This window comes from Callithrix jacchus, chromosome 12 (genome assembly GCF_049354715.1).
Source record: "Callithrix jacchus isolate 240 chromosome 12, calJac240_pri, whole genome shotgun sequence".
NCBI classification, from domain to species: domain Eukaryota; kingdom Metazoa; phylum Chordata; class Mammalia; order Primates; family Cebidae; genus Callithrix; species Callithrix jacchus.
The window spans coordinates 107378397-107391595 of NC_133513.1; the positions used below are offsets into that span (position 1 = coordinate 107378397).

The following is a 13199-nucleotide window of genomic DNA, read 5'->3' on the forward strand; positions in this document are numbered from 1 at the left end:
TTGCAAAAGTGGAGCTCGAGACAGCTCCTGTGCTAGGTGGAAACCAGAAACCAGGCTCGCTATGGGAAGCAGAAAGTTAAGGGAAGGTTCCCTTTCATTCCTGTTCCTCCTCTTTTGCTTTAAAACAGTTTTTAAATATTCTAATAGCTAAGTCATTTGCCAACCAGGTCCCAGCAAACGGCAGAGAACAAGGAGCTTATTAAGAATTAATTTTGCTGTTATTCACCCCATGCAAACAGAGCTGCCCTGTTCCCTGACCTGCCCTGTTCACCTGCCAGAGCGCTGGTGAAGCAACATGACGCCAGTCAAGAAAGGTGGCTGTGAAATCACTGCTGTCACATGGACAGACCCCTCACTCTTCCTTCTTAGCCACAGCGCTACACAATAAATATATTTATACTTTGAAATTATGATAACCGATCTTTCCCATGTGGCATCCTAAGGGCACTTGCTGGCTCTTATCCGTACAGTCAGCACTACTGTTGGAGAACAGGTAGAGGAAAACAGAAGAAGAAAACAACGCAGCTCCTGTTGTATACATAAGGTCATGTGAAAAGGTCACATGTGGGCACTACTCTGTGTTCTGGAACCCAGAAGTTTCTACCCCATGCTTCTTGGCAAGTGTTACTCTTGGCTGGCCTGATGTTGGACTCATGGGTGTTTTAACCAGACTTTCTCTTTTTGGTATTGCTGAGCAATGATAGCTTGCAAATTCTCCAATTGAGTTTGGGCCTCAATATGACATCCTCTGGGGTAACGCCACGGTCAGTGCTTTCTCTAATTGCCATTCAGAGTGGGAACTTAGAAGAGTTTTGCTTTTTTCTTCATGTCGTTGCGTCTCCAAAGAGGTAACTTGTCAAACTCCTGTATGGACATTCCAAAGATTTCCCGAAACACTTCAGGGGCTAAGTGGCGCTGGGAAGAGGAAAAAAAAGAGCAGCTGTCAGTCCTGATGGCCACATGAATGGCCTTGAGAGTTGTTCTATAGTTTATATGAAGACTCTTTCTGAAAAACAAGGCAGGAAGATGGGACAGGAGCCAATCTCTGATGCTTGTGCCGTCAGTATTCCTACCTGGACAGGCCAGGTGAGGAGCCCTTCCCATCAGATAAAAGAGCTGGCAGAGTATCCGTGGGGATTGTAATAATAACACTGACTGGTGATGGGACACAGAGAGTTGATTTATTACGTTAGAGACAACTCCACTCCAGGTCCTCGGAATGTTGAAAAGATGCAGGGAAAATGGACTATCACAATAGAAAGCCAAAGAAAATGACCTCCAGCGTGGTCCCTGGGGAGTCCCGGGGCTTCCTCCTGGCTGAGGAATAGGAGGTAAGGTAGATGCCTCTTCTACTGAGAAGACTTCCCATCTGTCATTCCCCTCTAGAAAGCTCCCCCAAGATCCTGGAGCCTTTATTCTCTGTGCCAGCCTGGACTTTATGCCAAGGTACTGCCTTTTGTCAGGAAAAAGTACTCACTCTTTCTGAGACTGGCAGCCAAGGTTTTTCTTAATTAAAATCATTGGGATGGAAAACTATAATACAAAGATTAGTCTTCCATGTCTAAGGAGATCTTGGTATGTGTACCCAGATAACCCTTCAACAAGGAATGTGGAAACAGTCAAGAAAGAAATTCGTCCAGTATAAATCTCTCTTCTGAGAGCTGTTCCTGCTCCCACAGCCTCCCATGAACTTAACCCCAACTTAGGGAAGATAAGGATCTGAGAATATCTCAAGAGAAATAGAGATTCCCATTCTGTATCACTAGCCACAATTATAGCGACATGAAGTTTCAAAGAAAATGACTGAGGTCATTCTGTGTCTCCTGGGTCATTCTTCTTTTTTCTTTTTCTTTTTTTTTTAGATGGAGTTGGGCTCTATTGCCCAGGCTGAAGTGCAGAGGTGTGATCTTGGCTCACTGCCTCCTGGATTCAAGCAATTCTCTTACCTCAGCCTCCTGAGTAGCTGGGACCACAGGCACCCACCACCATGCCCAGCTAATTTTTATATTTTTAGTAGAGACAGGATTTCACCATGTTGGCCAGGCTGGTCTCGACCACAAGTGATCTGTCCACCTTGGCCTTCCAAAGTGTTAGGGTTAGGGGTGGGAGCCACTGTGCCCACCTGCTGGGTCATTCTTCTGGATATTACCAGGCATTTTTATGCTGATCTAAGTGTAAACCTGCATTTTTTTTCCCCAAAGTTACTTCTTAGTTCTACCTATGACATGAGGGTGACTTTTTTGATTTTTTTTTTCACTGAAGAAATAAAACGTTGCTTAGGGGAGAGCTGGGGTATTGCACGGGGATCTGCGGCTGCGACCGGACTCTCCTGTTTTGTTTTACCTCCAGCCTGGTTCTGTCCACCTCTCTCAGGATTTTGTTTCGCCCTCTGTTGGTCACCATGAGCATTTCATATGGAAATATCTGAGAAGAAAGAAAACACGACTTCTAGAACACCACAGTCCATTTTATTAACAAGCAGAATCCACCTCAAATGCAGCACTCCCAGGACAGAGCTTCCAAGAGACTACCATGACAGAATCTGAGTGACGGGTCTTCCTCCCGCAAGGCCAGTGGAAGCTCCAGTTTCCAGGGGACAGGGACAGAGTCTTAGACATCTCAACTCTCCACTGGGGTCACTGAATTTTAGAAGGGCTTCGTTGAGTGGCAGAACATTAACTTACTATGTACTGGGATGAAGGTAAACATTAGAAGATAATGGAAATTACAGGCACATTTTTTGTTGTTGTTGTTTTTTGTTTTTGAGACAGGGTCTCGCTCTGTTGCCCAGGCTGGATGCAGTGATATAATCACAACTCACTGCAGTCTCGACCTCCTGGGCCTAGGTGATCCTCCTACCTCAGCCTTCTGCGTAGCTGGGACTATAGGTACATGTCGTCTTGCCCAGCAATTTTTTTGTAGTTTTAGTAGAGATGGGATTTTGCCATGTTCCTCAGGCTGGTCTTGAATTCCTCAACTCAAGCAATCCACCTGCCTTGGCCTTCCAAAGTGCTGGGATTACAGCATGAGCCACTGTGCCCAGCCAAGGTGTTACTCAATGCTGTCATAGGGTAGGGCGCCTCTTTGCTGGAGTTAACCATCTTGTTCCATGACTAGCTCATGGATCCATGGGGTTAGGCAGGCCCAGAAGCAATGCTCTGGCAACTGACATACTGAAATAAGCCCTGGTTATGGTCATCCGGGAGTGCAAGCCCTTGTACAGCTCTGAAGGAACAGGGTGTTCTGGAGCTAGGGTGGCCAGGCATCCCAGTGTGCCCAGGACTGAGGTTCTTGAAATGCAGGGCTTTCAGTGCTGAAACAGGGAAAGTTCTGGCAAACATGGACATGTTGGTCACCCTACATGGAGTAGTCTGTGCCTGCTCCTCTCAACACTGAATATGCTCTGCAATGCACATGGCAGAGGCCAAGGAAAATACCTCAGTCATAGGGAGAGAGGGACTGGTGCCTCACTGTGAACACAGCACCATGCCCTGTAAGGGTTGAGCCTGCTGACCTGATGTGGGCAAGGTGCATATTCATGATATGGCTCGCCAGAACACACCAGCCTGTAACACTTTGAGAATGATGAAGAGATGGAATATCAAATCTGTTTAGGGTGTTACGTCATTCCCATATGAGAGGAAAGAGGACAGCTGCACTTACCTTTGGTTCCAACATGTTGGGCATAGACACTCCTCGGTCCATTCTCATTGCAGGCATGTGGCCATCTGGAAGCGTCTGCAACAGAGATGCTGGTTGGAGGTGGGGCATGAGATAACCTGGGGAACTGAAGGGAGTGCTCTTCGGCTCCCGACTCCCTGTTGGGTCTCCAGTCCTAACCACTATTTCATTGGTGTCATCTAGATGACTATGTAGTTTTCAAAATGAGATTCTTGCTGAATAAGAGCAGGAATACAGCTCTTTTGCAATCAAGTTAGGGAGAGATCTTGGCTTAATAGCTATGGATAAATTCCTCAATTAGACTCCATGAATAAAAGTATATGGGACATTTAGAAGATGGCCAAGTCTATTATTGTTATTTTCTTATCTCTAATCTTGATTTTCTCTGCATTTTTCCTCTTTTCCTATTCTCTATCACATTTTTTTGTTTTGTTTTGTTTTTTTACAAAATTTAGGTTCTAGTGAGAAAGGAATGCAATGAGAGCAAACTGCTCTCTCCTGTCGGCTAAGACATAAGTGTCTTTTCATTTAAGAACATGCAGGAGAAGAGTGGACTAAAGTACTGAGAGATTATAAGTAAAAGAAGAAAAACTGTATATGAGCAGACCCTTGATGGTGGTCCACCTCCACCCCAGAGAAGACTCTCCAAGGCCAAAGCAAGAGAGTCCCCTACACCTGGCTTGGCTCATGTGGTATCCCCAAGGCCTACTGGGACAGCACGACCCAGGCAGCAAGCATGCCTGCTCTTCACAGCTATGGAGTAATAATTAGACAGATCAACCACAGCAAGCATCTTCTCAACAGAAACTGCTGCCTTGGGGCCAGCAGTTTGGAATGGAAAATGGCTGTTCTGCTGGTGTGGCCAGTTCAAGAAAGACAAAGTGTTCCATACCTGGTAATCTGAAAAGGAAAGGAAAAGAAAGTATCATAAGGAAAAGGCCATGGCAAAACATGGAACCATTAATAGAGAGACTATTTTCTATGGAAATTCCCAACATATTGTCCCTAGAAACATGTTCTCTTTCTGCTCCCAGACTCTGCACTTGTTATCCCATCAGCCTCCCTGCAGCCAGGAAATGCCTGCTCCAGTGTGAGTTAACAGTTAAAACATCCTTTTCCCCTGGAATCTTTCGCTGACCACCGAAAGGTACTTACTGCTTCCTTCTCTTGGAATCTCTGATCATAACGTTCATCACACAGACCTTCTTTCTTCCTGCCATATGTATTTTGAGGGCAGAGGCCATGTCTCACTTATTGTTGTACCTCTGGTTCCTTTTTTTTTTGAAGAGACAGCATCTTGCTCTGTCATCCAGGCTGTAGTGCAGTGGCATGATCATAGCTCACTTACATTGCTTAAGCCTTACATTCCTGGGCTTAAGCAATCCTCCTGCCTCAGCCTCCCAAGTAGCTGTTCCACTAGCTAATTATTATATGTATATATTTTTGTTGTTGTTGGTAGAGACAGGCCTAGGCTAGTCTAGAACTTTTGGCCTCAAATAATCCTTCCGTCTCAGCCTCCCAAAATGTTGGGATTCCAGGCGTGAGCCACCATGCCTGGTGTCTAGGTATCTGATAGAACGCTCAGCACCTAGTATGAGCAATGAATGAATCCTCACAAACTCATTTCTTACAGTTTGATTTCATTAGTCTTTGAAATTATGTAAATTATTGCCCTATTAGCTGACAGAAGACAGATGTGAGCCTACTCTAAGGATGCCAGACAGTGTGAACACAGCCAGTATACTTGACTCTCATGAACCCCAGCCTTGAGGGAAGACGTGGCCATGCTCGGCCTGGCTATGGGAGTCTCACCTCGAACTCCCCCGCTGACATCCCCATAGCTGTTATACTGAGCGAAGTCGGTAGAAACAGGCTGAAATGAGAAAAAACAACTATTAGGAAATATCCATAGTGATCATTTTTGAGTCAAGTGAAAAGGAAGAAAGGGTTTATAAAATCCTGGGAATTCTTCCCAAGCTAAATTCCAGGACCTTCATCATTTTTTTCCCTATTATTCTTCTCCTGCTATGGCCTCTCTCTGTCTTTGGTAGTATACTAATGCCACCGGTCAGCGGGCTCTTGGTAAGCAGGGATCTCTTGCTGATAAATAAAAGTGCATTTCCCTACATAGTTGCATAATTCTATTCTAGCTTTTGTAAGGAGGATGGTTATAATACACATTCTTATATCTTTTTACAGCAGAGATAATGGCTCAAGTAATTACTTTTTGTTTCATTGTAAAAATATTTGCCATACAGTTTTACAATATAGTTTTCCCGTAAGCATACACAGGCCATTTCTTTATCTAAAGTTAATTTCTCATTCTCTCCATAGAAATATTTTATTTTGCCTGTAACTCAAACTAACTTACCAGGTGACCAGGGAGGTTAAAATTTTCATTATGTTCCAACACTGAAATCAAGAGTCAGGCGTATTTGGCAATCTGTCAACACTTCAACCAGGGCCAAGGTGGGAGTAAAGCAAGAAACTAATCAGGGAGAAATCTTACCCGGTGAAGCCCATTTCTTCCATAGCCAGGGAGAGATGCAGTTTTAGATGATGGAATATGTGAAGCTGAGAAAGAAAAAAGTAAAAAACCAATTGTTAGGAAATCAGAAGTTCAGAAGTCCATTTTTTTTTTTTTTAAACAGAGTCTCACTCTGTAGCCCATGCTGGAGTGCAATGGTGTGATCTCAGCTCACTGCAAACTCCACCTCCCGAGTTCAAGTGATTCTCCTGCCTCAGCCTCCCAAGCACCCTTGACTATAGGCACACGCCACCATGCCCAGCTAATTTTTGTATTTTTAGTAGAGATGGGTTTCACTATGTTGGCTAGGATGGTCTCAATCTCTTGACCTCGTGATCCACCTGCCTCAGCCTCCCAAGCACCCTTGACTATAGGCACACGCCACCATGCCCAGCTAATTTTTGTATTTTTAGTAGAGAGGGGTTTCACTATGTCGGCTAGGATGGTCTCAATCTCTTGACCTCGTGATCCACCTGCCTCAGCCTCCCAAAGTGCTGGGATTACAGGCGTGAGCCACCGCGCCCAGCCAGAAGTCCAATTCTTCAATGAAACTGGCAGTCTCTTCTACCTCACAGAATAGAAGATACCAAAAGAATTCAAATCATATTGGGCCCAAATGTTCAAAAATTGCCACCATATTTTCAAGGAGTGGGTGAACAGTGAGATGATTAAGTAGGGAAGGGCAAGTCCACGCAGTTGAGTGGGCGCTGAAGCTAGCAGCGCTTCCTACAGCTCCGGCATGGCGCTAAGTGTTCAGCATGCTTGCTTTCTTCAATTGTATTGAATCTTCAATACAACCCTAATAACACTGTTATTATTAGTTCGATATTACAGAAGGAGAAATAGGGGCTAGGTAAAATATCTTGCCAAAGGTTGGTAAGATTCTAAACAGCTGACGAGGATGTAAATCAGAGATAGCTGAATACATTAGCCCAAGCCCCAGTGGATACAGTAGCAGTAACTGAACTGGAGGCCAACCCCGTATGTTATCAAGATCTACCAGCCAATTACAGTTGGACTCCTGGGAGGCCTGACATAGGGTATCTGTCAGTTGCATGGAAGCCTCATAGGCTGCTGGGCTTTAGTGGGAGCAGCCCTGGGCTTGAATTCTGCCCCTGCAACTTCATACCTCTGTATCTCTGGACATGGTGTTGAATTTTCCTGAATTCTTCATTTCTTTATCTATGTAGGTATAATGTTACACATTCTTATAGAGCAGAATCTCAGAATTAGAAGAAACTCTAAGGATTTGTAAACCACTGAATCCAAGATCAATGCCGGTGAGGCATCTATGAAGGGTAGCAGGAATTCCAGGTGAGGGTGTGGGCTCTGGGGTTATAATATGTGGGCTTCTAAATTCTACTCTTGCTAATTATTGGCACTGTGACATTGGGTATGTTAACTCAATTTCTATATCCGTCTCCTGATTTATAAAATACAGATGAAAATGCTACAGTTGCTAATAACAACCACATCTGCTTCATCGGCATGTTGTGAACATTAAATGTTTAGCAAAAGTGCTTGCATGGCGTGAACATTAAATGCATTTTGTTTTGTTTTCTTTTTGAGAGAGTTTCGTTCTTGTTGCCCAGGGTGGAGTGCAATGGTGCGATCTCGGCTCACCGCAACCTCCGCTTCCCAGGTTCAAGTGATTCTCCTGCCTCAGGCCTCCTGAGTAGCTGGGACTAAAGGCATGTTCTACCACCCTCAGCTAATTTTGTATTTTTAGTAGAGATGGAGTTTCTCCATGTTGGTCTGGCTGGTCTTGCACTCCTGATCTCAAGTGATCTGCCTCCTTGGCCTCCCAAAGTGCTGGGATTATAGGTGTGAGCCAGAGTGCCCGGCCCTAAATATATTTTTAAAGGAACTCTTAGAGGAGAAAATTATGATCTGGCTCAGAATACAGGGGAAGAAATCTTGTGGGTTAAGAGAGAATTGGCTTATAAATAGAAGCAGGGGAAAATACACTGCTAAACTATTTCAGCCCAGGATGTAAGTCATCTTCTTCAAAAGTATCAAAAACACTGTTCATTCTCAGTTCTTATATTGAAGTGTGTTTTTTTTGGAAGAAATTTTACTCTTGTTGCCCAGGCTGGAGTGCAATGGCGCGATCTCAGCTCACTGCAACCCCCGCCTCCTAGGTTCGAGGGATTCTCCTGCTTCAGCCTCCCAAGCAGCTGAGATTACAGGCACCTACCACTATGCCTGGATAATTTCTGTATTTTGAGATGGGGTATCACCATGTTGGCCAGGTTGGTCTTGAACTCCTGACCTCAGGTGATCCACCTGCCTCGGCCTCCCAAAGTGCTGGGATTACAGATTTGAGCCACTGCGCCCATGAAGATATTAATTAAAATCACAACACTTAGAAAATGTCTTGTTCATGTTCTCTTTAAAAAAAAAAGCATCATGTTTTCTAGAGGATTTCCTCTTGCTGCTTCCCTTGGAGATGAGTGTTCTAGAAAACAAACCAAGTTTTGGGGATTGGCCTTCATGGATCTTGAGAACCTCCAAGGGCTCCCCCATTTCTAGAAGACATGGAGTGGGTTTCCCACACTTCTTTTCCCAGGGAATATCTGTAGGTTCCACCATAAATGAACAGTCAAGGCAGATTCCTTGCAGGCAGGTGGCTGGCTCTTGAATCAAGGAAGGCTGGAGGGTTTGCTGCTCACCTGAGTTGATGGGTGAGTCATAGCGACTGGCTAACAGAGATGACCTTTCTCGGCTCTCTTTCTCCATCTCTTCTTTCAATATCAACTGTCCCAAGCCCGAGTTAAGCTATTCATAGAAAAAAGAAAAAAAAAAAAAAAAAAAAGAAAGCAAAGCCTGCAATTATTTTCATGGAACTGCAGTTTCTTTTTAGCAGATCCCACAAGAAGTTCCTCAGGCCTGAATGCAAGTGTTCCCAGAGGCTGGCAGCTCCTGAAGAGGTAGGTCAAGTTTGGGACCCGAGACCCCTTAGCCCTTTCAGTTTCAAAGCTCCATTTCCCTACGTCAGGCTCTATGTTAGAAGGATGTTTTCCTTCCTCTGCCCTCCCTAAAGAGCCACGAGACCTCAGAAGGCATGTATGAGTGTGTGTGGATTTTAAGGTGGAAAGGGGAGACTGGGGGTGGTTTTCTTTACAAAGAAGTTGCCTTGATTTGTTTAAAAACAAGAAATAAAGGTAATACATGCTCATTTTATAGATTTTTGGAAAATCCAGAAGAAAAGAAGAGTAACCCATGATATGTCCCTCATAAATAACACACTTATATTTTGATTTGTATCTATCTAGTATTTTTGTATACATACATATAAAACTGAGATCATACTATAAATGAACTTTGAATCTTTTGACTAATATCACGTGCATTTCCTATGTGCTTAGAAAACATCATTTCCAAGGATTCAGTAGCCTCTTGATTGGTAGGAGAGTTTATAACTATCCTTCTGGGCTACTGCAGGCCCTTGCTACAGAAAGGAGGAGCCCTTCATGCTGGCAGTTCCTTTCATTCCTTTTCTCCTGGCCCATATCCTGGGAAAAGACTTGGAGCAATGTTCAATCCCACAATCATTCCTTCAGCAGAGCCTGGGTGGACACCACATTGCTCTACTTGGCTTTCCAGCAGCCTTTCAACACGTGCACTGCACACACCCCCATGCAGTCTCACTTTCCTTCCCACAAAAACCCAAGCCTTCCACTCTCCTCTGACCTCCAGCATCAATGCCATCTCCTCTGGAGCCCAGCACGTATTCTGCCATATTCTAGTTACCATTAATAGACACCTGTCTTGTCTTGCCTACCAGACTTCAAGCCCCTTGAAGACTGGGACCACTTCTTGCCTATCTAGGTGATTTCTACGTAGCAGTCATTCAAAAAATATAGACCTTATGTGACTGGAATTGAAGACAGCAGCAAGGTAGTTTAAGGACAAACCTTCATTAATTGCTCTTCTTGAAGCTGCCGGCGTCTCAGAAGTTCCTCATCATCTTCCTCTCTGGCACTAGATCTGCGTCTCATGTCAGGTCCTAATTCCACAGCAAAGACAACTTCTCACATCAGCCCCAAGACAAGGGAATCTTAACGGGTTAGTCCATCTGTGTTCAATTTGTTAGGCTGGCAAGGCCAGCAGTGGTCTTTAACACTTTTAAGTAAATAACACAAGAAAAAAAAAATGCCCGCCACCAATTCAGCACTACCCACTGGTTTCTCAAGAAAAGGGCCCCGGGTGGCAAGCCAGGTCAATGTCTGATGCAAGGAAGGCCTGAATTTTGGCCTCCCAAGTAGCCTGCTCAATTAGAACTGGGTTTGCTGTTGCAATTGTGTCTAAGTCCACTTTAGTAAATGGGAAGGGCATCTCCAGTTGTTATTTTGATGTCTTTGAAGTCAATTTCCTTTCTTTTTTGAGAGAAGGTTTCACTCTGTTGCCCAGGCTAGAGTACAGTAATACAGTAATGGCTCACTGCACCCTCGACCTCCAGGCTTAAGCAATCTTCCCACCTCACCCCCCTGGATAGCTGGGACCACAGGTGTGTGCCACCACACTCTACTGATTTTTAAATATGTTTTTACAGACATATGGTCTCTCTATATTGCCCAGGCTGATCTTGAACTCTAGAGCTCAACTAATCTTCCTACCTTGACCTCCCCAAATGCTGGGATTACAGGTGTGAGCCACCACGCCCAGCCTCAATTTTCAAACAGAAAGAAATGCAAATTTATCTCCATACCAAGAGATAGGTAAGCTTTCATTGTTTTGTGTTCAAATCTTGTAGTTTTCTCTTTTTCTGAATATTTACAATTTTACGGTACTATCACACTGTCTTCTACGACTGGCAAATTCGATAGAAAGCATACTTTTACTATTTATTTCAAGAAATGGGCCTCTAAAGTTTTCTTTTTCTCATCCTTTGAAAAATGGTCACAAAAGAGTTTTATACTGATAGGTAAATAAAAGGCATTAATACGGCTACAATGTTACTTTGGAGCAATACAGTAAATTGTATGCAATATCTTTTTAGCATTCTGGAAAAGGGGAGACAGAAAAAGGAAAGGAGGAATCTGTCTGCATGGTTGGGAAGTTAAGACAAACTATCGTTTTTCCTAAATTGCTTGGATTACTCTGGCTGTGGGAGGAAACAGGAAAGTTTGCTAATCTAATCAAAATAAACTTTAACTAATAGTCTTAGTTTTCAGCATTTTCCTTTTGGAATCCGAAAGAGCTTTAAACTCTTAGTGATAATAAATTCAACGACAAAAACTTAATTCTTCCTCTTTCCAAAATTTAGCTGTTTTAATGTCCCCAGTAAGCAGTTTACTAAACTAACACCCTCGAGGCCTCGAGAACTTCCTGGAGGGCATGGATTGGCACAGAAAAACTGATGACTGGCTCGTGGTCCTTACAATCATAAAGGTCAATGTGAAGTTTCTCTCTTTAGTTTACACTAATGGAACTCAACAGATGCAAGTTTGCAAGGACTAGATAAATTTCATTAACACAATGTATAGAACACTTGCGAATAATAAAGTTAGGAGGTAGATTTTCCTTAAATTCTTTTTATAAATATCAGTTGATTTAAAATCCACATGTATTGCTTGTGAAAAATATTCCAAAAATAGCATGATAAAAAAAAAACACAATGAAGATGAGAACATTTTGGAAAATTGAAGGCCTTTGAGGCTGTCAACAAAAATGTAGAAAGGTCATATCTTTGTAAAGCTGACTCACTCAATTTTCAGTATCAGCTTCTGGGTTTGCTAATACTTCTTTTTAGGCCAAGTGAGTTCACTACTGAGAATATACTAAAGACAGAGACATAATTGGAAAGCATAGAGCAAAGAATGGAACAGCTGAAATATGACATTTTAGCATAGAATTCATGAAGATGGTAGATGTAAAATCACACAACTTCACATAAATAATATTTCAGAACACCCACTTCTCTGCAATAGGTCATTTTCATGATGGAGAACAAGATCTCGCAAGAAAAATGAAAGTGCTTCAGTGTTAAGATTGGCTGTTAAGAATTATAACTACAACCCAGAAATAGTCTAAAACGAATTTAACTGAAAGAAGTCATGCTTCTACAAACGCTCGGTAAATTCAGCCACTAGACTCTAATTATATAGAACGATGTTCTTACCATAAGGCTTTGACTCAATTATGCTCAATAGAGCGACTGCTTTTGCGGTATTAACCCTGAAAGTCCATGCAAACCATTGGTTTTAGACCAGTTCTGGATCTCAGTGGGTTTGGTTAGAACAAGACTCTGGTGTTTTTGTAACTTTCAAGCGTTTCGTACACAAGTTGATACCACATTAGTTCTTTTTACTATGCTACCTCTTGGTCATACTTCTCTTTAAAATCTTCATGACAGGATACATTTTACTGCATGTTTTTAAGCATCTCATCTTGAGCTGTCCTAGCAGTTTGTCTCTTTGGTTTGGCTGTGATGGTTGCATACCTATGGCGGCAAATGAGGGGGGACCAGGCCAGTGGTCCGTCTCAATCTTTGGTGTCTCGCTGGGGTCTGGTGCCTGGGCTGCTGGGAACTTGGAAAACTTGATGATATCTTCTGAGGACTTGCTCTGGGCTGCCAAGGCAGCTGCATCTAGATGGGAATCAGGGGTTGCTTAGCTATTGGTCTGTAAGACAATGGTGCTACAACCCCATTTACATAGTTTTCTTGTTTTCTGGCAAAAGTTTCAGTTCCAGAAAGTTCTGTTTATTACAATTATCCATTGCTCAGTCACTCAGACGTACCTATTGACAAGTCAACTCATTTTCCTTACTTTACATCAGAAGCAAAGCTTCATTCTATACATGATCTACATCTGAAAAACCCTATTCTAGAGCTGTGCTGCCCAGCACTGGCTAGATGAGGCTATTTAAACAAAAACAAATTAATAAAATTAAAATTCAGCTCCTCAGCTTCACTGGTCATATTTCAACTGCTCAGTAGTCACATGTGATTAGTGACTACTATACTGGACAGCTCAGATATAGAACA

The 13199-nt window shown here is 43.1% G+C and overlaps 1 protein-coding gene across 50 annotated transcripts in view; it reads right to left on the minus strand.

Annotated features, from left to right (window-relative positions):
- Positions 1-13199, minus strand: part of ABLIM1 (actin binding LIM protein 1) — a 338782-nt gene continuing 325583 nt past the window's right edge. For 19 of the 50 annotated variants that reach the window (XM_078346556.1, XM_078346557.1, XM_078346552.1 and 16 more), the window contains 4 exons: positions 10126-10217; positions 8881-8986; positions 6191-6255; positions 3945-5554 (listed from right to left, as the gene is read on the minus strand). In XM_078346556.1, the coding sequence (XP_078202682.1) occupies positions 5384-5554; positions 6191-6255; positions 8881-8986; positions 10126-10217 (434 nt within the window). In that variant the 3' untranslated portion in view covers positions 3945-5383. Of the gene's footprint in view, positions 916-2343; positions 2425-3663; positions 5555-6190; positions 6256-8880; positions 8987-10125; positions 10218-12653; positions 12801-13199 lie in introns of those variants that run through there. The other 31 variants (XM_078346550.1, XM_078346548.1, XM_078346589.1 and 28 more) reach the window with 5 other exon arrangements.